The sequence below is a fragment of the Ictalurus punctatus genome, chromosome 2 (genome assembly GCF_001660625.3).
Source record: "Ictalurus punctatus breed USDA103 chromosome 2, Coco_2.0, whole genome shotgun sequence".
Lineage (NCBI taxonomy): Eukaryota > Metazoa > Chordata > Actinopteri > Siluriformes > Ictaluridae > Ictalurus > Ictalurus punctatus.
This window is the reverse complement of record NC_030417.2, coordinates 22,944,106-22,959,271: the sequence shown is the minus strand read 5'-3', so window position 1 is coordinate 22,959,271 and position 15,166 is coordinate 22,944,106. Positions and strand designations below refer to the sequence as shown.

Sequence of the window (15,166 nt, the reverse complement as noted above, 5' to 3'; positions counted from 1 at the left end):
GCCAGCGATTTAGACATTAATGGCTGTGTGTTGAGTTATTTTGAGGGAATGGCAAATTTACACTGTTATACAAGCTGTACACTCACTACTTTACATTGTAGCAAAGTGTCATTTCTTCAGTGGTGTCACATGAAAAGATATAATCAAATATTTACAAAAATGTGAGGGGTGTATTCACTTTTGTGAGGTACTGTGTGTGTGTATATATATATATATATATATATATATATATATATATATATATATATATATATATATATATATATATATATATATATATATATCTATGTATGTGTGTATGTATATATGTATGTGTATATATGTATATATGTATGTGTATATATGTATGTATATGTGTATGTATGTGTATGTATGTGTATGTATGTGTATGTATGTGTATATATGTATGTATATGTATATATGTATGTATGTGTGTGTGTATGCATATGTATAGTGTTGTATACTGTGTGTCTGTGTTGTTTTCTGGATGGCCATCAACATACTGCATTTTCACCAGAAGTAAGATGATTGAAGAATCAGGACACCAGAAGCCAGGTTATAATAAAAGAGATTTTTTATTGTGTGCACAAAGACAACCTGGGCATTCTGTAGTATAAACTAAAATTAGATAATGCCCAAGGCTAAGATAAGAGAAAAACATGGTCAAGGACAGAACATCATAACCCAAGGAACAGAAATGTGTAAATCCTGAGTGAATAAAGACAGTTATAGAAATCACATTAAACTGAATATCTTAAAATTAACAAATAAAGGATCCATTAACAAATAATCATAGAAAAAATAGAAAATATGTGGGATTTTTATCAAAATGTAATTAATTCTGTATTAATTCTATCAAACGCTAAATGTTATACTGATAAGATGTTACACTGGCAATAGCATCAGTTATAAGAAAGGACCACCCCAACAATGAATTCCTGTATGTATTATTTTATAATATAATCTCAGTGGAGAGTAAAAGCTCACTCACAAAGTACAGCAAAAAAAAAAACTATTGTATATACATTTCTCACAAGGAAGTGAAATAAATCATCCTGATTTTACATTTGAGACATTTTTGTTTTTCAGGATGAAGTGCCAAAACTGCAATCATATTGCTGTGGAGGGGACAGCAAAGTTCTGCAGTCAGTGTGGGACTCCACTGACAACACAACTGTCAGAGAAAACCCAAAGTAGGTTATACAAATACACATGTTCCTCATTAACAAATAGTTGAAATGAAATCGTGTGTTTTTTGGAAAGGAATTAGCTAAAATGTGATCGAAGTGCTGTAGTTAAATCTGGTCAGTCACTTGATCCTTATCAGGCTTTCTTTATCACTTTATCAGGCATTTTATCTAACAAAACACCAGATGAGTCTACACAGTCTGCAGTCATTCCACAGGCAACCGATTCAGAATTGAAGACAGAAATAAACCCAGACTCAGTCTTGGACAATCGTCTAACAGCCGGGTCTCCTAAAAGGCCAAATGACAACAGCCCGAATGTCAAAAAAAAGGTACTTGGGCATTTTCCACATGGGGTTTCCTTGCATTATTTTTCAAACTCATGGTCTTGTGTATTTGATATTAGAATGGATATATCCCAAGCAATCAGCTGTCTTTATCAAAACGTTCCCATAAAATGCAATCTTATCATATTTTATTTACTCTGATCCCTCCAGAAAAAAAAGAAGAAGAAGAGAAGGAGAGTGTCAGAGAAAGACAGGGGTCCTTTGTCTTTGACATCTGATCTCTCCGACATCTCCCTGACTGATAAAGACATTGGGAGGACACAGGAGGAAGCCTTGTCCTCTGACAGTGAGGAATCAGTGTGTCTTATGGATGAGACTCCTGACTTGAACCTAGGCACATCTGCTCCAGCAGAAATTCAGATCAGTGTGCCTCTTGAATCATCTCTCGTCAACCCATCAGAAGAAAAAACTGATGATCCCATGACACTTGAGGGACCTGCTTTACCTGAGGCAGATGTTAACAAGAACCTGGCTTCAGGAGAACAAGGTGAGAAGGATTGTCTTGAACCAGGAGAAATACACGATCAAAAATCACAGTGTGATGAAGAACCCACTCATCTGAACAGTGATAGCTCACTTCTAACAACATCAGAAACACTGAAGCAAGAACAAGTGGGTGATCAAAAGAAACCCAAGCACATGGTCCAGAAAGATGCATTTAAGACACAAAATAAGAAAGATGAACCTAACAACCCACAAAGCCAGGAAGATGAATCTAAGAAATCACAACGCCAAGAAGATGAATCTAAGAAATCACAAAGCCAAGAAGATGAATCTAAGAAATCACAAAGCCAGAAAGATGAGTCTAAGAAATCACAAAGCCAGAAAGATGAGTCTAAGAAATCACAAAGCCAGAAAGATGAATCTAAGAAATCACAAAGCCAGAAAGATGAGTCTAAGAAATCACAAAGCCAGAAAGATGCTTCTAACAAGACGCAAAATCTGAAAGATGCATCTAACAAAACACAAAGCAGGAATGATACATCTGACAAGACACCACCTACTCTGGATCAGAATGCCAATGTTGATCAATCTGCAAATGCTAAGACTGGGCCATGCACACAGAAAACAAAAAGCCTAAATCGAGAAATGGTGTTTGGACCACAGCACAAACCTGAGGTAAAGCTCTGACACTCCTTAAAATATGCTAGTGCATTTAAAGTGATGTATGGTTTAAACACATTGAGTGATAAATCAAATAGAAGCTGGTACTTTTCATGCTCAGATGAGGAGTTTAAACTCCAGTGTTGGTCCAATGTTGAATCCTCTGTTGGTCCTCTGCAGTCTGCTCATGGGAAAGGAGATGCTTTGAGTGGCCAGAGAAGTCCAGAGTTGAAGAAGAAAAACAGAAGTGAAGAGACACATAAAAAGAAAGATGTTCCTCCGGAGAGGTATTTAGAAACTGGCTTATAGAAGGCATTTTTGTCTCGGTATAGTAGGTTACCAGCTGTATTTTTTTTTGCCAGTTTACTAATTTTCTCTTCTGATAAATTGCAGAATTCCCACTTCAATTCAGCAGCTTTCCGCAAGTGAGAGACTTACCATTTACTTTCATGCTGTCTTGTCAAAGGATTTTAAGTTTGACCCAAGTGAAGACCGCATATTTATAAGGGCTGGTCCGCAGATTAGTGACTGGGATACCAACCTTGTAGAACTGTCTGTGACACAGTAAGACTGATCTCTTTTCCAATGTCCAGCTTCTATGTTCATAACCTTCTTTCATCTGTACTATGGAAATAACTCATTTATGATTTCAGGGATCTCAATGAACATGGATTTCTTGTAGAAGGGAGTCTGGTGTCTACAAAGATCAAAGCAGAAGCTGTGTCAATACCTTACAAGTATGTGGTGTATAAGGAAAAAAAGGGGAAATATGAATATGAGTATATCTACAAAATGGATTCGAAAGAAACCACAAACAGATGTCTTTTTGTTAAACAACATCTACTAAATGCAGAGGGTGAGTAGAATCTTTCATGAGCCAGCCTTTCCCTAAAGATGCCATGCTACATTACTTATTCTGGCTAGTCTACATTTTGCTAATATAACCGTGTATATCCTGACTTTTTACGAGAAATTTTATATAAACTAAATATAATGTGAGCAAGTATTACTCTAATGCATTGTACCACTACAATACAAATGAAGATTGATCAGCAAGGATTCTTTGGTGCTGATGTCAGTTGTATTTAATGCTGCAATACTGAACTTTTGCCTCTCTATCGCCATCTCTGTTTGAAACATAAAATTGCAAGTTACTTGCGGAGTTGTTTTTTTACATGGGTTGTGCTTCGGCACTACTCCTCTGTGCGAATTAATCTGATGGTTTGAAGTATACGTATGTGTTGTCTATTAGCTCCAATACTTGACCACAGAGGTGGTTTTCTTAGAGTAGAACTGAGTTGCTCTCTCTCATAGCTTGCAAAAAATAAGTGCAATTTACTACACTTACAGTAGCAAAAAAAACAACAACAACAACAACATAGGAAACTCGATACCGAGCTGAATCAAGTGAACAAGTGCGTTAATGTTAATTAGTTACCTATTGAGCCACTGAAATGTCTTACCCTTCATGTCAATCCCTTCAGATCACGGAGTTGTTACTATTTCCCAAATGCCATGCTGATATTCATTCAAATTTTAGCACAGGTTCCGTCGTGTTCCCTTTTTGACTGCAGGCTCTCCACTGTTCATGGTTTCTTGATTTTGACAACAGCTGATTCCCCAGATGTCAACAATAATTACGTTTAAAACTATCCAGATTAAAAACAGCCATCTAGATGACAAGTTTAAATAAGCAACTGTTGTAAGAACAAGCTACAAACACTCCACCATCCTCAGCACACACACACGCGATATAGTAGCCAGGTCATCTTCTTTCTGTTTATGGACGTAACGTAACCACGCAAAGACGAATGATGTCAAACTGACATTTCCGGAGAAATCCAAACCGACAGCTCAAAAAAATCATTATTATAAGCTTACCATTGCGAATCAGGGTAAGCTAAGCTTACAGTTTTGAACACTTTATGTACTTGATCAATAATTGATTTTTGTTCATTTTTAACCAAAAAAAGTTTGGAACTGCACTACAATATTTAAACATTGATGTTGTGTGGTTTTAATTGGTTTTTATAGGTTCAGCTGAGGCGAAATGTTCTTTTACAGCCAATTACTGTACATCATCTTTAAGTGGATATATTCAGTATATTCAAAAGGTGCCCATCAAAATCTGGCCAGTTTGTGTATATTTGTGATCTGATCTTTTTATGTATTGCAGGAGAATGGCATCAGTATGATGACATAATCTGTGCAGAACCATCTAAGAATTTACTTAAAAAATTGAAGGAGGTTGTATGGCCTGAACAAAGGAAAAGTGTGATCGAAGGAAGAGAGATTGCAGGAAGAGTTATGCTTGGGACAATCTTTGATTTTCTCAGAAGCTGGACTGACATCAATCTCAGAAACTTTATCACACAGCTCAAGCAGTTCCATCAGATCTACGGAAACCCCTTTGTGTTTGAAGAGAAGGAGAAAAAATGGTCAAGCTTGAATTACACTGAAAAAGATGTGAGTATTACTGATGTAATGTGGACTCTACATCTACTAGTTTATTTCCTTGCTTGAACTAATGAGACTGCATACAATTGTTCTGCTTTTTGTTTTAAATATTAGGTAAGTAAGCTCCTAAAGAACTTTATGTTTGAACACGTCACTCCAGAACTGCAGAAAGATGGCTCATCAAAAAGAAGTGAATACATTACGGAACCTCTGAAGGCTGCTGTCATTATGCTGTACTTGTGGAAGCAGTATGACCTTAAACTAGAATTGGGGGAACTTAATCGTCTTTGCTCAGCTCTCTGCCTGCCAGATCTGCCTGAAGATCAGTTTCTCCCCTTTTGGACCAACATCCAAGAGTCGTTTTCATGCTTGAAAAAGTGGGTGCACTTTCAGTCTTTACAGATTAAATACAATGTTTTCTAGATTACCACATACAGTACAATATCTAGCTGTATGAAAGCTTATTGGCTCTATGTATGCATGTGTCGAAAATCATCATTTTAAATGTATTGCTATAAATATATGTTAATCTTATACTTTTATAAAAGATTTATTATTTAAAAAATTTTTTTATAGTCGTTTATATATAGCAAATTATTAATTATTTCACATGGTAAAAATCACTGGCCATAAATCAGTGACTCTAGTTTTCTAAACCTGTACCAGCCTGAAACAACTACGAAATAACCATTTCCAATTGTCTTATTTATAGCCATAAACTAATCTAATCATTAATAGTTAAGCAGTAAAAGGTAACTGTTGTTACTGTTCAGAATTTTATTTTACTGTGCATCTGGAAAGTATTCACAGCACTTCACTTTTCCCACATTTTGTTGTTACAGCCTTATTCCAAAATGAATTAAATTCATTATTTTCCTCAAAATTCTACAAACAATACCCCATAATGACAACGTGAAGGAAGTTTGTTTGAAATCTTTGCTAATTTATTAAAAATAAAAAACAAAAAAAAGCACTTGTACATAAGTATTCACAGCCTTTGCTCTATACTTTATTGAAGCCCCTTTTTTTCACCAATTACAGCCTCAAATCTTTTTGAGTATGATGATACAAGCTTGGTACACCTATTTTTGGTCAGTTTCTCCCATTCTTCTTTGCAGGACCTCTCAATTTTCAGATCTCTCCAGAGATGTTCAATCGGGTTCAAGTCTGGGCTCTGGCTGGGCCACTCAAGGGCATTCACAGAGTTGTCCTGTAGCCACTCCTTTGTTATCTTGGCTGTGTGCTTAGGGTCGTTGTGTTGTTGGAAGATGAACCTTCGCCCTAGTCTGAGGTCCAGAGAGCTCTGGAGCAGGTTTTCATCGAGGATGTCTCTGTACATTGCTGCATTCATCTTTCCCTCTATCCTGACTAATCTCCCAGTTCCTGCCTCTGAAAAACATCTCCACAGCATGATGCTGCCACCACCGTGCTTCACTGTAGAGATGGTATTGTCCAGGTGATGAGTGGTGCCTGGTTTCCTCCAGACATGACGCTTGCCATTCAGGCCAAAGAGTTCAATCTTTCGTTTCTCATGGTCTGAGAGTCCTTCAGGTGCCTTTTAGCAAACTCCAGGTGGGCGGTCATGTGCCTTTTATTGAGGAGTGGCTTCCGTCTGGCCACTCTACCATACAGGTCTGATTGGTGGAGTGCTACAGAGATGGTTGTTCTTCTGGAAGGTCCTCCTCTCTCCACAGAGACATGCTGGAGCTCTATCAGAGTGACCATTGGGTTTTTGGTCACCTCCATGACTAAGACCCTTCTCCCCGATCGCTCAGTTTAGCTCTTGGAAGAGTCCTGCTGGTTCCAAACTTCTTCCATTTATGGATGATGGAGGCCACTGTGCTCATTGGGACCTTCAATGCTGCAGAAATGTTTCTGTACCCTTCCCCAGATCTGTGCCTCGATACAATCCTGTCTCGGAGGTCTACAGACAATTCCTTGTACTTCATGGCTTGATTTGTGCTCTGACATACATTGTTAACTGTGGGACCTTATATAGACAGGCGTGTGCCTTTCCAAATCATGTACAGTCAACAGAATTTACCACAGGTGGACTCCAATCAAGTTGTAGAAACATCTCAAGGATGATCAGTGGAAACAGGATGCACCTGAGCTCAATTTTCAGCGTCATGGCAAAGGCTGTGAATACTTATGTACATGTGCTTTTTTTGTTTTTTATTTTTAATAAATTTGCAAAGATTTCAAACAAACTCCTTTCACGTTGTCATTATCGGGTATTGTTTGTAGAATTTTGAGGAAAATAATGAATTTAATTAATTTAGGAATAAAGCTGTAACATAAAATGTGGAAAAAGTGAAGCGCTGTGAATGTTTTCCGGATGCTCCGTACATGGATCAGAATTCTGGATCGGAATAAATATTTAAAAATAAATTTGTAAATAACTTTATAAATGAATAACCCTGTACTAGACCATTAACATTTGACTTGACTTTTTAACTCTCTAGTTTGCCTGACACATTGGTGGATCTGATGTACACAGTAAAGTCAGAAGGGATGACCCGATGGATTGTTGCAATTCCATTTCTGCATCTTCTCAAGGGAACTTCAAAACCATTTGGACCGGTTTCACTCGCTGTGAATCCAAAAAATGAACAGGCATGGACTGGACTACAAGGACTGAAAATGACTTCATGTAGGCCAATAACTTCACAAGATAGAAGGTGCTTTTTCTATGATTCATTTCATAATTTTTTTGTTAAACAAAATTTAGTCACCACTCACTCACTGACATTTCTTTATATCCTTTTGATATGTGATCAGTTGAACTAAATCTATTCTCTCTCTCTCTCTCTCTCTCTCTCTCTATATATATATATATATATATATATATATATATATATATATATATATATATATATATATATAATATGCTAATAATGAACAGCAATATACACTCACTGAGTACTTTATTAGGAACACCTGTTCACCTACTCATTCATGCAATTATCTAATCAGTCTGTCGTGTGACAGCAGTGCAATGCAAAGAATCATGCAGATATGGGCCAGCACCTTTAGGTAATGTTCACATCAACCATCAGGATGGGGATTTGATCTCAGTGATTTTGAACGTGACATGATTTTTGGTTCCACACGGGCTGGTTTGAGAATTTCTATAACTGCTGATCTCCTGGGATTTTCATGCAAAACTGCCTCTAGAGTTTATTCAATAGTGCAATAAAGAAATAAACATCCAGTGAGCAGCAATTCTGTGACACAAACAACTTATTGATAAGAGAGGTCAACAGAGAATGGCCAGACTGGTTCGAGCTGATAGAAAGGCTACAGGAAATCGGATAACCACTCTGAACAATTGTGGTGAGTGGAAAAGCATCTCGGGATGTACAACACGTCGGACCTTGAGGAGGATGGGCTACAACAGCAGAAGACCACGTCAGGTTCCTCTCCTGTAAGCAAAGAACAGAAAGTTGAGGTTGCATTGGGCACAGGATCACCAAAATTGGACAGCTAAAGACTGGAAAAATGCAGCCTGGTCTGATAAATCATCTTCTGAGGCACACAGATGGTAGGGTCATAATTTGGCACCTGTAGCATGAATCCATGGACCCAACCTGCCTTGTGCCAATAGTCCAGGGTAGGGCCTCACTTTTCTCTTAAAACAGCCTTAATTCTTCGTGGCATGAATTGCACAAGAAGTTGGAAACATTCCTTTGAGATTCTAGTCCATGTTGACATGATTACATCACGCAGTTCCTGCAGATTTTTCAGGTGCACCTTCATGCTGTGACTCTACCGTTCTACCACATCCCAAAGGTGTTCTATTGGATTCAGCTCCGGTGTATGGGAAGGCCACTGAATAACACTGAACTCATTGTTGTGTTCATGAAGCCAGTTTGAGACGACTTTCGCTTTGTGACATGGTGCATTATCATGCTGGAAGTAGCCATTAGAAGATGGTTAAATTGTGGCCATGAAAGGACTCACATCAGTAGCAATACTCAAATAGGCTACAGCATTGGTATTAATGGCTCCAAAGTGTGCCAAGAAGTGTGCCAAGTGTGCCTACGATAATCATCTCAGAAAATATCACGGTTTCACAGTATATAGTATTACACCAATTATTGTTGTTGTTATTGTTATTATTATTATTATTATTATTATTATTATTAGTTACAATGACCCTTAAGGGAATGAAAACAGAAGGGTTTTTGATTGGGGAAAAAATGCTTTATTGTAATTGAAACTTGAAACCGTTTTTCTGTAAATGGAAGTATGTTTCTCTTTTAGAAAATGAATAAAATTGGTGAAATAGAACAAAAACAGGCATTATTGAGTCTAAAATGTAAGTCACTTAATATTAACTTATTGTTTACATGTTAGCACAGAATGCTAAACTAACTACTAAAAGAAAAATAACATCAGCTGTGTGAGCTTTTAAAATAACGTCCTTTCATTACTAACATATGGTGCCAGACTGCTGCTGACACACACACACACACACACACACACACACACACACACACACACACACACACACACACACACACACACACACACACGGAGATTGGGGTCAGTAGCCATGTTTCCATCCACATATTTTTATGCGAATGAAATCTCGAGAATGTGCACTTTAAAAAAAAACGTATGCGCTCAATTGAGGCAGATAAGTTTTGTTGTTGTTGTTTTTTTCTCAATAAGAAGACATGCGCATAAACTGTGATGGAAACACGTTTACCAAATACATTCCTTGATGTGCATCAAAAAAAAGCCAAGTGACTTTTCCTCAACAAATCATGTGATTGGATAATTGTCTGATTTGATTTGATATTCAGCATATGTGACCAACTTATACAGCGCAATGGCAATGCGTTTTTCTGAGGGAACTGGGACATGGTGGGTATGATATAGTATGATTATCGTCAATTTTCATACCATGGTATACCGTGAACCCTAGCCAGTACTAATATAATGTTCCTAATGAAGTGCTCAGTGAATGTACATGCAAATTAATGCATGCAGGTTTTTTTTTTTTTTTTTTTTTTTTTAAAGAAATTGAGAACTTGCACCTGTTAGTATTAGTTGGTTACTATTAACATGGTACATATGATATACCTTTTCAGATCCATGCTGAATCTTATGAAAGCAAATCGTCACCTTGTGGCAGTGGACACACTGCTGGCTCGATCATGGATGTTCCTGTTATCTGTTGATGAGATGGTGGAATTCAGCACTAACATCCATGTGGAGCTCTTTGACATGTTGCAACTTTTCATTCTCAAAGCTCCAGCTGAGATTTCCTACAGCAGTTCCTCAGTTAGTGTCAAACTCTAACTCTTTAAGTAAATTCACATAATAATTGAATGATGATTATGTAAAGAAGAAAACATGATGAGGCATGCTGTCACTGGCCAAAATATTTTCTATTAACTTTAAACAAGTGTATATTGGTATAGTTCTTCCTGACAAGATTGATTATATTTATTTTGTCCAAATATTTTTTTTTGATAATAGATTTGTATGTTCCTCCACAGAATGTGTCAGATACGCTTACATTCATTCAAAGCCAGATTCTTGAACAAAAATACAGGTAAGTCAAGCTCAGGTGATTAACTAATGAACAGAATAATAATAATAAATAAATAGCTTTAATGAGACACATTGGAATGAGTATTGGTATTGGTAAGGTCTCATATTGAAACACTAGATACTCTAGATGCTGCCATATTAAAACTGCGTCGTTACTGAAAACAGATGTGTACAACTGGAATTAAATAATAACTATTTGGGGTTTGTTTGTTTGTCTTTTATAGATGCTTCTCTGCTGACTATGGAAGGAACTGCTTAGCTGCAGCTGTGAAGCTTTTGGAGAAGATATGCAAAGGAGTGAAGTCTTCCTACAGTCATAGTTTTACAGACATTCCAGTCGCTTGTTTGAACATTGTGGTTTCAGTTTCAGACTTTTCCCAGTCTCTTCCTGAACAGGTATCAAAGCGAATCTATTGCTAATATAGTAAGCTAAATTACATTTGAAATTTTGGCTGAAATTTTTGTAAAAATGTTACGTTATTGTTTCTACATAGAGGTACAGTTATGTTCATGTTTGCATCTCATGTGCTGCTTGTCTTTGATGTCCAGATATTCTGCTTCTGCTTAGTCACAATGATAAATAACTAATTTATTAGTGATTTATTTTTTATTTATTTATTTATTTATTATTTATTTTATATTTAGTTTATTATTTTCCTCCTTTGATTAACGAGTGGATTATTTTATTGGGGACCTCTTGGTGGGGTACCATTTAAACAGAAAACCAGACTTTAAAAAAATTTATTTGACTGCCAAAGTCATTTTCTCTTTACATAGCCCTCATTTAGAAAGTGCAAAATATTAGGTCATCATTTCAAGAAACAGAAACTGAGACATAATTTCTCGAAACTTGAATAAATCAGTGGTTTTATTTTGTCTTCAAATGGTGGAAGCAGGCTTCCAATAGGCCTGTAACGATAATTAAGTTATTGACTTATCGTATGATATATGACCTTGATCATTTTTGCTGACCTCGATATTGCCCATTGTGTTTCCATGTGCGTATCTTTACTTAAGAATGAACGTCACCATGTCGTGTTCTGTGAATAGAGACGGATGCCAAATATCATTTATCGCAATTATTTCTGGGACAATATGTCAGCCAATGAAAGTAGTTATCATAACAGGCCTAGCTTCCATAAATGTTAATGTAAAATTGTGAACTTCATCTTCGTCCCCAAAGTAGTTTTTAGTCTTGGTAAATCACATGTTGGTCTGAAATGTATCTATTTGCATGAACACTGTTCTGTATTTTGCACTTTTTGGTGGAAATGCCTTCAATTGTACATTGAGACAAACACTCAAAATGGGGTTTTGCTCATATGAAAGATGCAAGCATTTGTAGACTCTGTTAGTAAGTTTGTATAATTTTTTGGGTGTTTTTTCTACATGCAAACTGTTAGTCAATCAGGGCTTGAATCTTTCATTATTTTAAAGTTTTTTCTATTTTATTTTTCATTTTTATTGATTTTTTTTTTTATGAGATTCAAGAGGAAGACCGTATAAAAACCATAGAGAAAAGCCCAAAGAACCTTGAGCTTTTGTCAGTGGCACTGAAAACTATCAGAACTTGGATAGGACAGACCTTTACAGCAAAATTGTTGCACCACTACACTTTGAGCGCCAACCTCACATCAGAGATTGAGGTGAGAAAATAATTAATTATACAGTAATTAGCTTTTCATTTTAAATTATAAACAACACAAATTATTATGCTATTCTCTATTCCATCATAGATGTGGAACAACATTATCTCCATAAGCTTTGAAAGTGAGGAATTTACCAAGGAGTGGAGGGACACATTTACTCGAGATTTTGAAGGAAAATTTCAACAGGTTTGGAATGTCTGTAATGTGTGCATACTGAATCAATCCAGTAAAACAAAGTATTAATTACACAATGCATTTCATTGCAGGAATCTTCAATAGACCAAATTGAAGTATACTGCAGTAGAATTGAAGAACTTAATGGTACCCATCCTCATGTGGCAAGAAGTATTGAGAAGTGTGCTTTACAAGCTGTCACCACAATGTGCCAGGTATTATACATTTCTAGGTACATTTGCATTGGCCAGCAAAGCTAGAAATTCAGTCCCAAATGTGTTGACTGCAACAGGAAATATTGTGTGACTGACATGCTAGGATAAAATGAGACAGGAAAGTGTGTATAAATTATCTTTCATATTTATATTATTATAAATATTATCTAATTATTTCATAGAGCTTTTATACCCCATAATTATTTATAATTATTTTCAAAAAAGTTAGCTGTAATGATGTGCATTAAAACATGCACCAAGAATCAAAATATTTCTATTATGGTGTCAAGGTCTATGCATAAGCCCTATGTCATCCCAGATACCTCATCACGCTTCACGAAAAAAGAAGAGAGTCTTTGATCCAACCATTTCTCAGGCCCAGCTGTTGTAATTTAGCTACCCATCCAGTGTAACTTGTTTTTGACAAATGTTTTTATCTGGGTGATTCCCCCCTTTTAGACAAAGACTGAAGCAAGACTATTTGAGAGATGCAAAATAAACTGGAAGTTTGGAAAGCTTATCTCTGCAATTATTCAGAAGTCTTGGCCGAAAACTGAAAGCGAGTTATACCAAGAGAGGGAAGAGGTGGTTATCCAGCACCTTCTTAACTGGACAGCAGCCAAGAATATTTTCCAACTTCATGGTAGCTAATTTTTATTTTTCAGCAAGGACATGATTTGTTCTGTAAGTTCTCGTAATTTATACTATTTTTAACTCTAACTGTAGGTGCTGATGAAAAACTGATTGATCAGCTCTCTGAAGAAGCTAAAGAAAGACTTGCCATGGCAACGTCATTATTTACAAATATTTCAGATCAGCTCATCAGAGGAAGCATAAGGATTAAAGTTCTCAATCACATCTTGGCTAAGAAGAATACTTTCACTGAGTTGGTAAAAATAGGTAATTGTTAAGATCACCTGTCTTGATCTCAGTACTGATATGAACACCTATGACAGTAGTGTTAGTACATTATTGGGATACCTCATTAGACTTGAGTATGATCATTACCTGCACACCCTGCCCTGCATTTGTCTGAGGAATTACACAAAGACTATGAAAAGTTGTTACATGAATCTTAATTCACGTTATTTATTTATGACGTCACTGCAGTCATAGTCCAAATGCACATTTCTACTGATTTTTACTAAGAAATAATATCATTTTGATTGACTTTTTCCCCTCACAGATTGTCTCTGTGAAAATGAGAAATGCAAAGATGCCAGTGTCATGAGGAGGCTTCTTCAGTTGAGACAGGATGAGGTGAAAGCCATATATCATGACAGTGAGCTTGTTAAAGGGCTCCTTGCAATGTGTCGGAATATTCAGGAGCATGTAACAGGTAAATAATGTGCTCAGAGATTTAGTTGAAGTTTGCAGATTATTTGTTTAGGGGATTGTTACATTACTATACGTTTTCTCTCATTTCAGTTGATTTTGGGGATCTAGAAGCAAAGCACCAGATTGACATAGACGAGATGGAACTGAATAAGTTCATGGAGGTTCATCCCTTTGATCAGATCGCATCCCCAATGGCTGGTGTTGTCACATACTTTGATCTTAATGACGATATCCGAAACATGGCTGAGATTCTACACACATTTAAAGAGAGCTATATTTTTAAGATATGCTGGGAGAGCCAAGCTAAAGACTTTGCTAGAATGGCTGATGGTGAATGCGAGTCAGATGATGAGGAAGACCTGTGGGCTACAACTGATTTGATTTATGAAGACATATTTCAACCATGCTACAATAAATACCGGAAGATATACGAGAGCTTAAAAGATGGCAGTATGACCTTTGAAGAAGTTGATCTGATATTTAAAGCCTATATAGGAAAATATGTAGAACTAGAAGAAGACGCTACAATTATGTCCAAACTGGATCCTACAGATGACAAAAGGTGGATTCAGAGGAGGATTCAACAGATAGAACAGTATCATGAACTTCACTTGGCAGTGGAGTCAGCTCAAACAGTCATGATGGTGAAGCAGACACTTGGCCTTCAAGGAGATTTCCAGGTCTTGGAGAAGCTGCTTATAGTTGTAAGTCAGGAAATTTCAGTAATCTATACCATAGTGTAGGTTAACTTGCTTGTCCTTGTAGTACCATGTTGGTTGTTGATTAAAACATGACTTACTTTTGGTTTGGATTTTCCTTAACCCAGACGCACTTGGACTTTAAGAAGGAGCCTCTTGATAGTATTGACAATGAGTTAATGCAGGCCAAAACTGTACTCGTGGACATCACAGAGCCTCGTAGGCTCTGTCTCCAGGAGCTGGGCCTAAGGAAGAGCTTTGTTATGTGGGTCAAAGAAGCTCTTGAAGGTAAATAGTTAATACATATTGAAGAAAACTGAGTTACCTATCAATACCATGTGCATCATATTTTTACATTATCGCTGTACATTTAATAATTCTTTTTCCATAGAGTTGTCAAAATTAACATGTTAACTCAATTAATTTGACATT

The 15,166-nt window shown here is 36.6% G+C and overlaps 1 protein-coding gene across 1 annotated transcript in view; it reads left to right on the top strand.

The window, feature by feature from the left end:
• Positions 1–15,166, top strand: part of rnf213a (ring finger protein 213a) — a 60,495-nt gene that overhangs the window by 9,086 nt on the left and 36,243 nt on the right. Inside the window, exons 2-21 of the mRNA XM_017489382.3 lie at positions 1,090–1,193; positions 1,350–1,519; positions 1,685–2,653; positions 2,819–2,925; positions 3,032–3,202; positions 3,292–3,494; positions 4,815–5,104; positions 5,210–5,472; positions 7,561–7,776; positions 10,195–10,387; positions 10,606–10,661; positions 10,885–11,056; positions 12,145–12,306; positions 12,397–12,495; positions 12,576–12,698; positions 13,158–13,341; positions 13,425–13,598; positions 13,885–14,037; positions 14,127–14,740; positions 14,863–15,022. Coding sequence (XP_017344871.2) covers positions 1,091–1,193; positions 1,350–1,519; positions 1,685–2,653; positions 2,819–2,925; positions 3,032–3,202; positions 3,292–3,494; positions 4,815–5,104; positions 5,210–5,472; positions 7,561–7,776; positions 10,195–10,387; positions 10,606–10,661; positions 10,885–11,056; positions 12,145–12,306; positions 12,397–12,495; positions 12,576–12,698; positions 13,158–13,341; positions 13,425–13,598; positions 13,885–14,037; positions 14,127–14,740; positions 14,863–15,022 — 4,582 coding nt within the window. The 5' untranslated portion in view covers position 1,090. The remainder of the gene's footprint in view (positions 1–1,089; positions 1,194–1,349; positions 1,520–1,684; positions 2,654–2,818; positions 2,926–3,031; positions 3,203–3,291; positions 3,495–4,814; positions 5,105–5,209; positions 5,473–7,560; positions 7,777–10,194; positions 10,388–10,605; positions 10,662–10,884; positions 11,057–12,144; positions 12,307–12,396; positions 12,496–12,575; positions 12,699–13,157; positions 13,342–13,424; positions 13,599–13,884; positions 14,038–14,126; positions 14,741–14,862; positions 15,023–15,166) is intronic.